Source organism: Pteropus medius, unplaced genomic scaffold, assembly GCF_902729225.1.
Source record: "Pteropus medius unplaced genomic scaffold, Ma_sr-lr_union100, whole genome shotgun sequence".
NCBI classification, from domain to species: domain Eukaryota; kingdom Metazoa; phylum Chordata; class Mammalia; order Chiroptera; family Pteropodidae; genus Pteropus; species Pteropus medius.
In genome coordinates, this window is record NW_024342470.1 from 5,582,875 (window position 1) to 5,599,672 (window position 16,798).

General features: G+C 40.4%; 1 protein-coding gene across 1 annotated transcript in view; it reads left to right on the top strand.

The window, feature by feature from the left end:
- SPON1 (spondin 1) overlaps positions 1-16,798 on the top strand; it is a 231,992-nt gene that overhangs the window by 82,131 nt on the left and 133,063 nt on the right. The window contains exons 4-5 of the mRNA XM_039863655.1: positions 10,575-10,648; positions 15,516-15,638. Coding sequence (XP_039719589.1) covers positions 10,575-10,648; positions 15,516-15,638 — 197 coding nt within the window. The remainder of the gene's footprint in view (positions 1-10,574; positions 10,649-15,515; positions 15,639-16,798) is intronic.

Below are 16,798 nucleotides of genomic sequence, written 5' to 3' on the forward strand. Positions count from 1 at the left end.
AACCATAGCACCCTTCTCAAAGTCCCTAACCCAGCCTGTAGGAGGGAGCATCAATCAACCACAGGTCTGCTAATGTACAAGAAGCTCCCATTCCACCACAGAAAACCTGGGTGACAGGGAAGCTCTCTGGGGAATGGAAAGAATGGCAGTGGCTTGTGGCCTGGATTGTTTCCTTACATTTGAGGGGACAATATTGTCAGCCCTGGTTTACCAGAACTCACAGAAAGGGGAAGCAGCTGTGGCATGCCAAGGTAGAGTGGGACCAACTGCAGAGAGTAATGACTTGTGTAAACCAACCGGGAAGGAGCTTGCACTGTGGCAGCATTTCCTCTCTAATGAGAGACTGGGGCGATTATGCGATTACACCCACGCCCTGCTCGGAGCAGCAAGGACTCTGCAAAGAACACCCAAGAAACCCAGGAGCAATGCTCCGCTTTCTATTTCTTGTTTTCCAGCTGAGACAGGTTCTATTTCAGATCAGAGCATAGTCTAAAGAGAAAGCAAGTTGAAGCCTTCGGTGCTTGGAATAAAAATTTAACCTTCATCTTTAGAACAGAAAAGCATATATCTTAGTTGGAGATTTTATTAAATGGAATGACAGTCATACATTTCACATATCTCCTATCGTTCATTTCATACCTAATAGTGGTTCTTAAGCTTTTCAAGGTCAGGAACCCCTTTGGGAAGCAGACAAAAGCTATGAACTCTTAACCAGAAATATGCACTTGTGCGCGTCACACAAAATTCCATCATCCTGAAACCTGTCTGCAGACCCCAGACTATGAACGCCGGGTTCAATAAGCCTTGGCCAGATCTTCTGCTAGGTTCCAGATGTCCAGTGAAGAATAAGGCACAGTCCTTGGGCTCGAGGCGCTCACAGTCTGCTAAGGGTTTATAGATATGAAAAAGCTGGAGAGGAAAGCAAGGCAGGCACTGACCAGCAGCTGAACTGTATGAGACATTATACAGAAGAATCATGGGTTTGACAATATTATAGAAACAGTGAACCTGTCAGTTGTCCCTTGACTAGTCATACCCCAGGTAACATTAATCATGTTGTGAAATGCTGAATAACATGCTAAGGCTGATTTTTTTTTTTAAAGTAATTTTTCAGGAACATAAAACCTCATGTTTTTGTATTCTTAAGAGAAAAAGATATTTTGGCCTAAGGATGTATTGTGAGATATTGCCTTCCCTGCAGGCTCATATCTCTTTGCAAGGTTAAGAAATGCCATGGATAATTTAAGTGAGAGAGAAGAACCTGTTAAGGGTCAAAAGATGCTTTAAAAAAATTGAGTGGTTTAAAAAAATAATAGGAAATGAAAAATGATCCTGTTCACTTCCTGGAATTGCCTACCTGTCAGAGCTTCCACAACTGGGATTACATCCTGCGGTCTATTTATTTTGTCCATGTGAGTTTAGTTAAGATTTTTTTTCCAACAGGTGACAAATCTCCAGCCAGTGATCTAGCAGATACCCCTAAGGGTTTCCACTGTTTCCTCAGTCACAGTATATAGGCATGTGAAACCCTGCTCCAGAGAAAAAAAGAACATGTCCCTCACCTGTGTTTTCCTGTCAAACTCCCACCTGTCCCCCTTCCCTGTGCAGCCACATCTCTTGTACTGAAGTGTACTTGCAGCCCCGCCTGCTCTCTTATTAGTCACCGCAAACAGGTGCTTGTCCTCTGTACCCCATGGAAAGTCTCAGCAAAGGGAAGCATGACCTCACACCCACCAAATCCAAGTCCTTTAATAAGGCCTCATTCAGATTCTTCTCTAAAACTCTTCGGACCAAACTGTCCCTGCCCCCACTCCCACCCAAGTCCTGCAGTGGCTTCCCAGTGCAGTCTCTAGGGTCAGCAGCACCTGCTCCTCCTTCTCTCTTGAACTGCCTTCTTCTATATTCCCACAGTATCTCGTTCATATTTTTTCTATCAGGCATGATTTGGAGAGTAGTATTCATTAGAAAGCTTAACTAATGATAGCTTCAACAAGTAGAGGTTTATTTCTCTTATATGTCAAGAAGGCCAGGGGTAAGTGACTGTTAGTATTGTTTCAGCAGCTAAACGATGTCGGGGCCAGTGTTTCTGTGACTTTTCTTGGCCTTTTCCTCATGGTCACAAAATAGCTGCCTTTTTTTCACACATTGCGTTTCTAATCAAGGCTGGAAAAAAGGACAGGCCGCAATGGGTCAATATTTCTTTTATCTGGAAAGCAAAACTTTCTCAGAAGGTCTCCCCTCCATCCTGCAAACCTCCTACTGAGGCCATATGTAGATTATATATTCCCATTCCCCAGCTGCCAGGAAGGCTTGAAAAGTGAGAGCAGGACTATCATGATTGGCTTACCTTATACTACGCCCCCCAAACTGAGGTTTCTGGAGGTATGGAAGATGAAAGACATAGATAATGGGTAGACTCTAGTATTTGTTATGCAGTATTTTGGTTTGTTAGATTACATCTCTCTCTCTCTCATCAGGCTGTCAACTATTTGGTGTCACACACACTGTCTTATTCATCTTTGCAATTCCAATTCCTAGCACAGCTATGTGGCCCCTACTCTGTTAAACAAAAACATCAGTAAAGGAATGCCTTTCTGATTTTGATGTCTCTCACATTTAAATTAGTTCTTTAAAACATAATCCAGTTTTGTTCTTTTGTTTTTGTGACTCTCTTATGATATGAAAAATCAGTTCCTCCCTCATTGCTAATTTTCCATTGGATATTGGGGTGGGGTAAACTTTAAAGTGCTAGAGTAACAGTATTGATAAAATATATGACCTAGAAGAGCTCTGAAATTGGACAATAGTAAGAGAAAATGGAACCGTAATAACTTGTTATCCTCAGGGCCTTGAAATAAACTGAGTGCTAAAGCTAATTTTTATTAAAATTAGAACCAAAACTTTGTAGACGTAACTTTGATCAATGATGAGAATCAAGAGCTCCAGAAATCCAATGACTATACAAGGTTAGGAATGGACTGTGGTCATAAGAACCTAAGTGAGCTCTTAGCCAAATTCCAGTCATAACCTAAGCCGCACATGTACGAGTAGCACCATAGGGAGTGGATACTCCTGATTCAGGTCTAGTTGTCTGCTCAGAGCAGATGGTATTGCTTCCAAGGCCCATGGATGGTGTCCCTGCCAAGGGACTTTTTTTGGTATGCGGCTCTAACTGCTTCAAAGAGCCCATCCTTTGTTACAGACTCAGCCTCTGGGACTCCAAGTCCAGCTCCAGTGCCATCTTTCTGAGAAGTTATCCTGATTGACCTCATTCCTACTAGTAATTCTCCCAACCTCATTTCACCCCTGTCAGAGATGGCCTTCTAGCTCTGAGTCACCATAGCACTTATGATTCCTCAGTTGGGGCTCTAACATACTATATGTTCTAAGAGTCATTGGGAAATGTTCTGTTTCAGATGTTGGCAGCTTGTCATAGGCACAGTTTCATTAGAATGGCATGATCTTGCCCTCATCTATCCTTATTGTACCATTTTGTTACCAGACTCAAGCCTGATGGATTGTATCGCCCATATCCTGGCTATAATAGGTTAAAGTTTTACAAAATGTTACCATTGGGGAAAACTGGGCAAAATGTACAATCTCTGTATAGTATTTCTTATAACTAAATGTGAATCTACAAGTATCTCAATTAAAATTACAGAAAATTTTTAAAAATTCCCCCTTGCCCCTTCTGTCTTTTGTTTCAGTCACTGGCATCACCATCTCTCCCTCTAGTCATTGGGGTTCATGTATGGCGAGTCAGTTGACTTACCTCCCTCTGTCTCACTTTTCTCATCTGTAAAAACAAGAGTAATAGCTGTGCCCTCTTCGAGGGGTTGTTGAAAGGATTAAATGAGTTAATGTTTGTGAAAGACTTAGAAGGGTGCTTAATTGTTAAATAAATAAAATACCTTGTACTCAACCTCCTCTTTCTGGCCCAGATCCAGTACGTTGCTAAGTCCCGATAAATTTTCCTTCAGCATATCTCTTAGGTTCTCTACTTCCACTGCCCATCTCCCAATTCAGACCTTCAGTGCCACCATCATGCCTCCTCTTGGAGCCAAGGCAAAGTTAGTCACTGCCCCCTCCAGTGGTTCCTCCGTTATTGTGCTCGACTTTGATTTCTTGTTTCCTTTTTCTGTTTCTCTCCTTTTTCTTTACTGGACCAGGAGCTCCTTACTAGAAGGCGACGTCTTTTATTCGTCTTTGCATTTTCAGCTCCTAACAAAATGACTATCACAAAATAAGTACTTAGTAAATGTTTTATGAATGAGTGATAATTAAGCAGGAATAATCTTATGACAGCTAGTAGAAGTGCGTCTTTGTAGTAATGGTAGATGACTATGCCAGTCTTGTAATCAATAGTTTTGTGACCTCAAGCATGGATTGTGACCTTATTATTGGGCAGCTATTGAGTTCTTGTGCATATTGTAGATAGAGCCCTACAGATAAGCTTTCACTTTTTTTCTCCCCTGGGCACATTATCATGGGCTGCCAGGATGTCTGTTAACTCCTAGGCACAGTACTGTGCCCTGAGGTCCACCGAAAGCCATATAAAAGATTGGTAAGAGTCTAGATCATGGAATGCACCCACTTTCTGTAAATATTTGTTGATTAACATGAGACTATTGTCAGGTTAGCACTTGGCATCTTCGTGAAGTAAAATAAGGCAGATAAGCTTAGTTCCTTATGACATTATCATTGTTATGGCTTTAATATTTGATTCTTGCATCTTCCCACAGAGTTGTTCTTTCATGGTAGAAGGAAGTAGACGATGCTGGTTATAAACTGGATCATTTTTATAGAAAACATCCCTGAGGTCATAGACAAATTTTGTAAAGTGTTCCAAGAAATGTTCAGTAATAGGGGATTTTACTGGAATTGAGAAGAGGCTTGGCAAAAATACTCTGGAGACTAAACACTCAATCTTCATTTTGGCCATTCATTATCTCCACCTGAAGCAGCTGACCAAGGTAGCACCCTCATTTCTCCCTCCACAAGCAAAGGAGACATCAATCATAACGATAGCTACCGTTTGTTAAATACGTTTATGTGCCAGGTACTTTGTCAAGGGCTGGTGATTTAACAACAGCAACAATAATGGCTACCACGTGCTGAATATTTACTTTGAGCAATATGCTCATAATAAAGATCTTACATGAATTATCTGTACATGGCAGTGACCCAACAGCTGAGGATCCATGTGTAATTTTAAGTAATTTCATGGCCAAGTCTTTTAGATTTTGAGGTCTCCCTGTCCCTTTTTGGCAAGAGCAGGGATCCCAGGCCTTTTTAGAACTAGACAGCAAACCCACAGCTTAGCAAATTCTAACTTCCCTCCAACAGGCAAATTCCTCAAGGAAATAGAACAGCAAATGAATAAACCCTTCAGACAGAAAAGGGCCAAGCATCCAAGAGATTCGGGATAGTGTTTCTGGAAATGTTCTACTTTAGATTTAAAAGAAAATTTTTGAAATGATCAGTAAGTTATTTAGAACCTCAATATTCAAAAGTTTGAGAAGTTAACACACTGAGAAATTTAATTTAGATTTCCTTAACACTCTCTTATGATAAGAGAGCATTCAGTATATCAGTATATAAATGCTATGCAATAGGATGGCCAAATTGCAACACCAAATGGGAGAAATTTATCATTTTGAAATGCTAAGGAAATTCTTACTGCTTTCTCATCTTGTAAAGCTATTATTTTTCTGAATGATAATATAATTTATAAGTCTCAGCTGGATTTTATACTTTTGATGCGAACAGACTCAAAGTAAAATGCATTTTCCCAGAATATAAAATTCGCTCCGGAGTTGACCAGATGAGGAATAAAAAGCAACATCTTCCACAACCAAGGGTATCAGTCTTGGTCTCCGCTGGCATATCTATAGGTAAACGTCAGTCTTCTTCAGAGTTCTGGGCTCAGCTTGATTTCTCACTCTGCACACTTTCACTGGGTGACATCAGCCACTCCAAAAGCTTCAACTCTTACTTCTGCCTCAGTGACTCCCATATCCACACACCTCACTCCTCACATCTTTTCTGAGTTACAAGTCCCTAGATGTAACTATCCACTAGACAGACCACCATCATGTCCTATAGACAGCTCAATCTCAAATTCTCTCCTTTTCCCCAAACTTTGTTTCTTCTCCTCAAATCTCAGTACTACGGTGATGCTACTGTCTGTAGAAATAAGTAAGATACAGTTCCTGCTCTCAAGAAGCTTATAATCTAGCACAAGAGATAGAAAAGTAAGTAGGCAATTACAATACAAATTAATCATGGCTGTGGTAAGAGAAACCCCAGAGGCTATGGCTGTGGCTCTCATAGGAAGAACATCCAATCAAGGAGTTCTGAAGGAGGTAACATCCTAGTTCTGTAGGAGTTAAGTAACTGAAGTGTGTGCATGGGGGAGGGGTGGGCTGAAGAGTCATGAGGAAGGACTGGAGTCCCATGGACAGAGGCCCTGGGGCATAAGACAGTGAACACAGACATAGGATATGGTTTGGATAGTGTGCTAAGGAAAGATTAGATAGAGATGAGGCCAGATCATCGGGGCCAGATCAGAACAATCCTTGTATTCCACATTTAACCTTCACAGAGTTTGAAATCCAAAGGGCATGGTACAGAGGGTTTGCTAAGCACAGGCACGGAGATGTATGCTCAGACTTTTCATGGATAGCTGCAGGTAATCATGACCCAGGCTCCAGGGAGACCCACCACATCTCAGCTCTCCACAGTGTGTCTCATGAGATGCTAATATAGATCAAGGAAAATCAATTGGGGCTTACATTTCATAATAATACTTAACCTCACAGGGCAATTGTATTTTTTAGTCATAATTTTCTTTAATTCTTACCACAATTCTGAGCATAAGACAGAACATGGACGTTGGAGATAGGCAGGAGGAAAAGGCATGTTACTTTAACCTTCCTGCATCACAGTCATTCTCACCTGTAGAATAAGGGTGAAAAGAACCACAAACCCTCATCTTAAGCCCTCTGAAAACAAGTGCATTTTGATTAGTTTGCCAAACTTGACCTAAACTGACATGAAGCTATTTATAGTTTTTATTTACCTTTTTAGTATAGACATTCTTACATTTGGCTGCAGAATATTGATGTGTTTAATTATGGGAATGTTAATGCTATATTGCCATCTTGACTTTCTAATACTGAAAAATCTCTGACGGACAGAGGGGAAGGGAGTTGGGGGGCTGGAAGAATGGGGTGAAGGGTTAAAGAAGTACAAACTAGTAGTTGATAGATAGTCACAGGGATGGGGAGCACAGCATAGGGAAAACCAGAGGAGAGAAGGAGCAATTAGGGGGATCATTTTATAAACTATATAAATGTCTAACCAATGTACTGTGTACTTGAAACTAATTAAAATTTTTTAAAAATTTTAAAAAATAAATAAGCCCAAGGGTTTTGGATGAGGAATTTGAGGATCTGTAATATATGTAAAGCATTAGATATATAAGATAATGTACGTAAAGGGCCTTTATAGCACAGGAACTAGCAGGCACAACTGTTATAACTGTTATTAAAACGAGGGAGTGAGTCACCTTAGACGTTATAAAACAAGGAATGAAGGAAATCAAAACATAGGAAATACATGTTTTCTGTCTCTGACCTCTTAAATTTTTACAATCATATTTTTGGAAAATTTGAGATGATTTAATTTTTCTAAGCGTGATCATGCTTTTAAATCACAGGCTTTGCCATTGTCAGTGCCAAGCTGATCGGGTAGGGAAGGTTCGATGGTGAGACGCCCAGTTGGAAGAAGGCACAAGAGGCTGACATGAGAACGAAACGGCAGGCACCAACTTTATTGTGGGGAGCGTGCTTCCATTTCTTCTAATGCAGTTCTATTGGGCGAAGTGCAGTGTTGCACGCACTTCTGCTCCCCTTCTTGTGCTCTCCTTCTGCTCTCCAGGGGACCACATGGTTCCACACAGATCATATACAATAGTGACATTCAGCCACACATGCGTGATACAATAAGCGGAAGCATGTTTACAAATTTTAGGCCCAAGAGCCCTACTACACTAATGTAACATTCTAAGTCCGGGTCCTATCCCTAGCTGCGAGCCTGGATCACAGCCAGACCTTGGACCAGCTGGGCCTTGGACCAGCCGGGCCTGGGGCCTATAGTCATTGTTCTCATATTCACAGCAGGAGGAAGAAAATTCAAAATACTTATTTATAGATGTTAACAAAGGCAAGTTTGAGGAGATTCTGAGAGGGAAGACAACACAGGCAGGGGCCTGGTAGAGTAAGAGGTGTTCAGACAAGGGGCATAAACTCAAAGTTTGGAACCCAGGGAACATGGCACAAAATAGCAACAAATGAAGCCAGAAAGATGTTGGGGGGAAATTTTGTGAAAAGCCTTAAATAATACTATGGTAAATTTGTATTTTATCCTGAACATCAGGGGTTTGCAAAATATTTTGGCAAGAGAATTTTGTTGAAACAAAATTTAATTTGCATGGGAGCTCTGTACACTGCAACCACACACCAACCTGTTTTTACTCTATGGCCCAAGTGCTTTTTTAGAAGAGTGAATCTGATTTTCTTACTCCTTGGGACACACACTTCAAAGATCTCTCATCAAGCTTGGAGTAAAATGCCATGTTTCTGCAGGCTCTGGGTGAGTGGTTCTGCCCACTCTCCCACTTATCTATCATGCCACCTCCCTGACTTACCATTCGTAGGTTCTTCAGTGAGCCCTGACCCTCCCCATTTCAAGGATTTTACAAAGGGTACCCTCTCCCTCCCATTTGCCCAGTTAACTTCTTCTCTTTCAAACCCATGCTTAGCCATCTTTTCTGGGAGGAGTGTTTCCCACGTTGGTCAGGACCCCCTGTGTTATACTCCTCCACACTCTGTGGACTTCTCCATTCAGCACCTAATCATAGTTGTGTTAAATGATTAGGTGAGGATTTAGTGGTGTGATGCTCCCCTTCCCCTATACTATAAACTTTGAGAATGGGAAGTGGCCCCATCTGTCTCATTCATGACAGTGTCCCTGGCTAGTTTCTATTTGTTGAAAATATACCAGTAAATACAATAGGAAGACAGATGGGGGAGGAGGCTGCTTTGGTTGAAATGAGAATGAATGGAGTCTTTGGTTGGAGCAGGAATGTGGAGCCTGGAATAGTTCCTGCTAGGCCTTCTCCTAGCCCTCCATGGGGCTCCCTGGGGGCCCTTCTTGGTGGGAAACACTCTGGGAAGCACTGTGGTAAATGATGAGATACTCTGACTAACAAAAGGCTTTGTTATCTGGCTTTGGGGTAAGGGTAAGTGTTCTCAAGTGTGTTCTCTTGGCCTGAGGAAACTTTCTGCTTGATGGTCAACAGAATGGATAAATGATCAAAGTAGCTTTGTGTAGACAGGAAGCATATTTCATTCATTTATTTCAACATCTTGTCTCTCTTGGGTGGGGAAAGACTATAAAAGACATATGTAGACTGATCTGAATTTTATTTTTTTGTGCAAGACAGGGTGTAGAATAGATGTTTCTTTGGAAAGTCATCTTGGCCTAGGTCCAGACCATCAAGAAAATGGCCTCTGTACTCTGCAGATCCACACACACTTGGCCCCATTCCTGGGTGCGAGATCATGTGACACAGAGCAAATTATGTGACTCTATCACTCATTCAGTATAGTCAGCTGTGATGGAGTCAAGGGCTCCCCTTTATCTGTTAAATAGGGTAAATCAAAGTAAAAATTACCTTTTGATTGAGTAGCATTGCTGAAGAAAATCGATAAAAATGGCTGGAGATCCATTGGCACTGTCTCAACGTGAAGTGTCGTAGACTTTCAGATTACTGGAACACTGGGTTTCAGGATTCAACTTTGCAAGGCTAGCTAAAACTAAACGGCAGGGTGGGTTAATGGAGAAGTAGCCTGTCTGTGCAATCCTAATTAAAGAGAAAATATGTGCTGGCCAAAAGTAAGTCATTTTTCTTAACCTCAAAATATTCTTTCCAAATTCTAAGATCTCGTGTTTGACTTGTTTAAGAGAGAGAGATAACAGCTGAAACTGTCTTTGTTCAGAACATAGGAGACAGTTTTGTCTAGACTTTCAGGAAAGATATAGAATGACATTTTCAGGACAAATCAAAATACATTTTTAAATTCCTTTTTTTCCCCTTTAGGAAGAGGATTTGACATGCTTCTCTGACTTGAACTTGGTTGATCTATAAATGGCATTAATTGTTTGATACAAAACTAGAGTAAAATGAATCATTGAGAAAAGTTATTGGAAATGCTATTAGTTCACTTTCTTACCGTAATTCATTAGTACCACCAACAACAACACAATTACTAATATTTCGTGAGTGGTTTCTAAGTATGTGCTAAGATCTCGACATACATTTCTCTATTTAGTTCTCATAGCAATCTCATGAGGTAGGTATTATTAATGCCAATTTTCCAAGGAAGAAACAGGTGGAGAGAGTTGGGGTGACTGACTCATAGCCACACAGCCAAGGGTGGCTGAGCAAAGATCTGTTACTCCTAAAATCTGCCTTCTACATCACTATACTCAGTCTTCTTTTTCTACAGGGCCAGCATCGTACAGAAACGCATCATTTATTTTCAGGACGAGGGCTCCTTGACCAAGAAACTTTGTGAACAAGGTAAGAGCATGTGGGAGGGAGGGCAGTGGGGAGGGCCCGATAAATGGAAGGTGGCTCATTCAGTCCAAGCTTCTGGCCTCAGGAATTAACATGATTGGACTTTCTAAATTCCTCCAGGTTCTACTTCTCACGTAGCTCCGATTTTTAATCTGGCTATGTACTGGGGATAATTGGATCTGCCTTAAGCTCTAATTACTCAGCTTGATTCCCTGGGTAGGAGATAATGTACCTTATATTGGTGTCGTCTTTTTATTTTTGTGAAACAGTGATTATTCTGAAGAGGTTCCTTGGAATATTCGACAGGACTTAATTAAGGAATGCACAATTGTGTACCTTTAAGAAGTGTGTAATGGTTTTCTACAATAATCCTCAGCAGGAACCTGTGTGGCACCCAGGCAATGTGAGAGGATTTTTTTCAGGGAAGACCAGAAGGAGATGGGGTTGCCAAGAGGGCATTGACCTTATGATTTCACCACATTCAACAATCTGGTCCTTAGATTTGTAAGCTCATCATCGCCTTCTCCGTGGGTTGAAGGCATTCTAACAAAGTTCATGGAGACTAATTAGACTAGGAAGGTCAGAACAGAGACCTGGATTCAGATTTGCCCTGAATTGAAGTCTTGCCTCTGTCCTTCCTAGCCATGTGAATTAATATATGTAAAATAGTACCACACCTCATTGGCACATATATAAATGCTATATATAAGTGCTACCTATTGTTATCTATAACTGAAAGCTTGTTTATTAATCTGTCATAAAAAATTAAGACCTTAAACATCTGAATGTGTTTAGAAGTATTAAAGAACTAAGTAAAAATAGAAAATGTTCTATAATTATACATCTTAACTATCTCATCGCTATGCATTTTTTAAGAATTTTATTTGCATTTAGAGCAATTAGCATTTTTTGAAAAGAAATAATCCTCTTCAATTCTAGCAAATTACTAAGAAAAGGTTGATAAAGCTCTTCTGGGAAAATTATAATAATAGCTAATATTTTTTGAGTGTTTGCTATAGGCCAGGCACTATTACAAGCACTTCTCATACCTTAATCATGTAATCTGCACAATCCTATATCGTAAAAACTATTACATCATCCCAATTTTATAGATGAGAGGCACGAAAAGTTTAAATGGCCTGCTCAGCATCATGCAACTAGAGGTAGAGGGCAGGATTTGAATAGAAGAGCCAGTACCCTTAACCACTTCCTTTCTGTCAAAGGAACTACCTCCCAATTCAATAGCTTGCGCTGTTGCCTTTGGTAGGTCAAAGCATACTAAAGCATAGGTCTCCCTATAAATGAGCTACAGCAGAAACTAGGTCCTATGTGGAGGATTGCATGGTGAGCATGGAAAGAGCAAAAGGGGTGAGATTTGGATACCCTGAATTAGGCCATACCTGCCAAAGGAGCCAGAGAGCTGGAACCTATGGGTCAGGGTCCTGGTCAGCTTCCAAATGGGTATCACCACACATGGCTTTGGGGGCTTTACTTTCCTGTATTAATTGTCCACAAGTTCATTCAGACTTTCACCAAATGGGGGATATCTCAACTGTTCAAGCTCTTTGTTCCTAAAAGGCAACCCCATTCCTGCCCTGCCTCCACGAGATGATACCAGGTCCCGTGGGTTGGAGTTGTAGGTGTTCTGGATCACATGTTTATAGGCCACTTTTTGGTCTGTACCTACAGTTGGCTAATTACAACTACTGGCATATGGTTTTGAAAGTTTGACTATCAGAGGACAGCCTTATTTCCCAGGTTTAAGGGTCCTTGGGAGACACTTCACTGACACTCCCACGTATTGACAGCAATTATTAAGTAAACATCACTTACTAAAGCCTCAATCCTGATGTGTGAAAGCCTTGTCTAAGCTGTGACTATACTAAAATTCTGTAGATACAGTGTCAATAAAATGGCATTGCAAATCTCTATTGGTTATCACTTCTGAAGAAGAGATATTATCAGAATAACTAAGCACACATCCATATAAAAAGATCACTTTCTAATGGCAACCTTATGGACAAAAAAAAAAAATGCCCTGGAGGACCTGGGCTGTTGGATCATTAGGTATATTTCTGGATGATCCCCAGAGACAGCAGACCCACGAGGAAAGTCATTATTAGCAAACAGATCACATTAAGAAAGTCTTTAATTTATAAGCATAGAGCAAAGAGATTTTTTCTTTAATGTGTATGCCTATTTAATTATCTCTAGCTCTTTCATTAAGGTCTTTACATTCTTTGCTTCCTTGGCGAGTCGAATCAAATCTATCAAGAAAGGGGAGAGAGAAACGAGTATCTGTTATTTTTTCCAGTTGATATTGTTAATCCATAGGGGAAAAATTAAGAACTGCACAGATTTTTTAAAAAGCAATAGCAATTGTTATTTTTAAAAAGAAACATAAAACATTAAGTTACTTACAGTTAGGAACAAAGAAACATTAAATATTTAAAAAGGTGACCTATAAGAAACATATGCAGCCACATGCTCACTTAATACCATGTCACAAACAAGGGAGAGAGACAAAGAGGGAGGAAAGATGAAGGGAAACGCACAGAAGAGAGGGAAGTGTGGGAGAGAAGGGAGAATGAGAAAAGGAATAAAAAAGGGGAAAGGAACGAAGAACAAAAGATGAGAGCTGAAAAGGAAGCCAATGGGTTGGGAGTAAAAACAGGGAGAGAAGGCAGCTCAGGAGATGCTACACGGCCTGAAGTGACCTGTCTTTGGCAGGCCCTGCAGTGGTTAGAAGAGGGTTAACGCTTGTTATCATTGCCCTTCGAAACCTTGTTCATTTTCAATTGGCTTTTCCTCAATGGGAAAAAGTATGTCTGTTTTTAGTTTCAAAGTTAGAAATTCATTTTTTAAATGAATGTTTATTTTCTTTTGGAAGTCCGAAAGTTTGACTTTCAGAGGACAGCCTTATTTCTCAGGTTTAAGGGTCCTGAGTTCAAGAGAATACACTTATTCATTATAAGTGTATTGGACATATCTTAAGTTTACTACCTACCCTTGAAAGCCCTTTTAATAAGGTAAAGCTACCTATTTGCCTTATTTTGGTTCCTTGAGAGATTTTTCCTGCCTCATTTGACAGTGCCTGGTAGTTAAAATTGAAACCCCAGCAGGTATCTCTTAGCTGTGAATCCCTTTTTCAAAACTAGTTTAGTCTTTTCACAACGTAGTTGATCATAATAGAAATGTAAAATGCAAAAAAATCCTCAGGAGTTATTGATTTACACTACCTTTCCTGAAATGTATTCAACAAGGCTTGTCCTTTAACTATCAAAGTGATTCACACAGGAATCAGATCTGAGTTTCATGCACATAAGGCAGTGGGGAGCCTGCTCCTAAGCACAGACAATGCTCTGGCCTCTTCCAAAAAAGTAGCCACACAATGATTTCTATTTTGAGTGGTTTCAGACCTCTTCTTTGGGCCTCTTTAGAAATCCTAGGGCTATGTAGGGAGGTAATCTTTAAAAATGTACCATTCTTCATTTGAAAAAGCAAAAAGAGAAAGAATTCTTTCATTGGTGTTTATGCAGACATATCCAACAGAAGGTCTTTTCTGGAGCATTACAGTGCAGAGATTAAGAGCATGGGCTCTGGACTCAAAAAGACCTGAGCTTCTGCTCTGCCTGCACCACTCACTAACCCTATGACCTTGGGCTGGTTGCCTAATCTACCTCAGTTTACTGATTTATAAAATGAGGTTAACTAAAGTACTTACCCCCTAGGATTGCTAGGACAATCCTAGCAATATATGCAAAGGGATCAGCACATACAAGAACTCTATACAATGTAGTCATTATTACAAAATCCCATACTTTTTTCTCCATCGTAGAGCCCAGAATTCACTTTTTCTACCCATCACTGATTTTGCATATTCGAACCAAATGAACTCATTGAATTCCATATGGAAGACTTGTAAAATGCTCTTCCTTACACTCAAAAGATTTTTATGCTCTTTGTCACTGCTCTTTATATATAATATTTAAGAGTAAATATCCAACTTGAAAAAAAAAGAACATTTATGTTAAAACCGCTAGAGGAACCGAAGATAAAGCAGTTGAAGCAAGCTGGATCTGTAGTCATTGTTTTTGTCTTGCGAGAAGCAGAACAGACTACAAGCAACAATGTACAGTTAGGGATGTGGGCTTGACGATTGAAAATACTGAATTTATTCATGTAATCGCTCTTTCTCCACTTATCAGCTATTCACAGCTAAAAATGGGGGCAGAAAGGGAATCTTAAGTTTTTCCTGGCTCAGAAGTAAACCTGAACTTATGAACATATTCTCAAACCCCTACCCCTCCCAGTAAAGTCTCTGAAATGGTGATAAGAAGTAATGTGACTATATATGCATATCTTTTTAAAAAATAATTTTTGGCAGTTCTTTATTTTTTTCTCTTGTCTTTTTGTTCTCACTGCTCTCCTTTAAAGCTGCTTCTTCTGGTGCTGGCAGTTTGGCCCCAGAGGATATTTCTTAGAGAACACACACACATGCATATTCCTCTTAAAATTTGGTGGAGAAACTGTTGTGGGAGGGGTGGGGAAAGAGACTCAGGCCCAGAATGGATAGCTGAGTGAATTTCATCCCTGTTTTTCCAAAATAGCCTTCATTCCAAATATTCTGCATTATTGGTCCCACAGGTCTCCTCACCTTATTAGAGCACAAGCTCTGATTTGTATTTGCAGAATACAGCTACCATACTTAGAGATATATACCAAATCTTTTATAACCCAAGTACTGACCTGGTTCTAGGTGTTATTAATCAATGAAAACTTCGCCTCATCTTTTCCCAAACATTAAGGATAGGATGAGACCAAGACCCACATTTGCTTCTTAACTTGTTGCCTTTCCTGACTGTTTCAGATTCTACGTTTGATGGGGTGACTGACAAACCAATCTTAGACTGCTGCGCCTGTGGAACTGCCAAGTACAGACTCACATTTTATGGGAATTGGTCTGAGAAGACACATCCAAAGGATTATCCTCGTGAGTAGAGTAGCCGGCCACTTTATGGGTTGGGAAAAGTGCAGAGTTCTGTTTGGTTGTGATGTATACTAGCTGAAGTATGTTAGGTCTGCTCGCTCTTGCCAAATGATTCATGAAGTACCCATCCCCAGTAAGTGAATTCATTGAGATAGGCAGATATAATAGTGGTATATTTCTAGCTTCTTTGCACAGCATTGTTCTAAGTGTTTTCTTATCTGTGACTTACAACAATATTCCTGATGTCATGCTGCTTATCTTCAGGTCAGACATTTGGTAACCTCAGTCCTCCTCAAATGGCTCTGTCCACAAGTTATACGAAAGACGTTTTTGTGCTAGAAATAGCTGGCAAAATGGACCTTCTCTCGACTCTACGGACCAAGGTCAACAAATATTCAACATCCTCAACCACAGCAGGCGTTGGTAGTCAGTACACCCTTTGCCTACTTATTCCAGATACCGCCTTAGAATCCTTTATAACACCATGCTTCAGAAAGCCAATACCAATCCATGAGAGTTGTCAGGAGACCCCCAAACTTGTTATAGTGGAGTAGATCCTTAATCGGGACCCTGCCAACTCCCTTTTATCATACAATTTTCTCAATAAATGCTTAGCATGTGCCAGGCACTGTGCTAAACTCTAGAGGTGTAATGAACAGAAAAAGACACAACTCATGGTCTCATGCAACTCAAGAGATTAGTGCAGAGACAGACACTAATCAAATAATCACACAAAAAGATGGCGAGATTTATAACTCTGAATAGTGGGCTTACTGTGTGTCAAGCATTTTTACACATCATGTCATATAATCCTCAAAATAATCTGTTTTTGAGGATGAGCTCAGTAGAGATCAGAGAGATGTCATGATTTGCCCACAGTCAAGTAGTGGATCCAAGATTCCAAAAGGAGTTCTCAGGCCACTTGCTCTGCCGTTCTTTTGGATTGCCTTTAAGACTCGGTGTTACCCATTCTTTCTAACTGTGGGTGGCAGGATGTCTGTGTGTGGCACTGAGCTTTTTCTGTAGATTGTTTTATTCTTGTTCATTTCATTTTAGAGTTGCCACAGTTGGGAAAGAACAGTGGGACTGGGAGAAAGAGATTAAAAGGAGGGATTTGAGTCAGCCTTCAAAGGAAAGAGGAGCAAAGGGTACATATTTGGGAC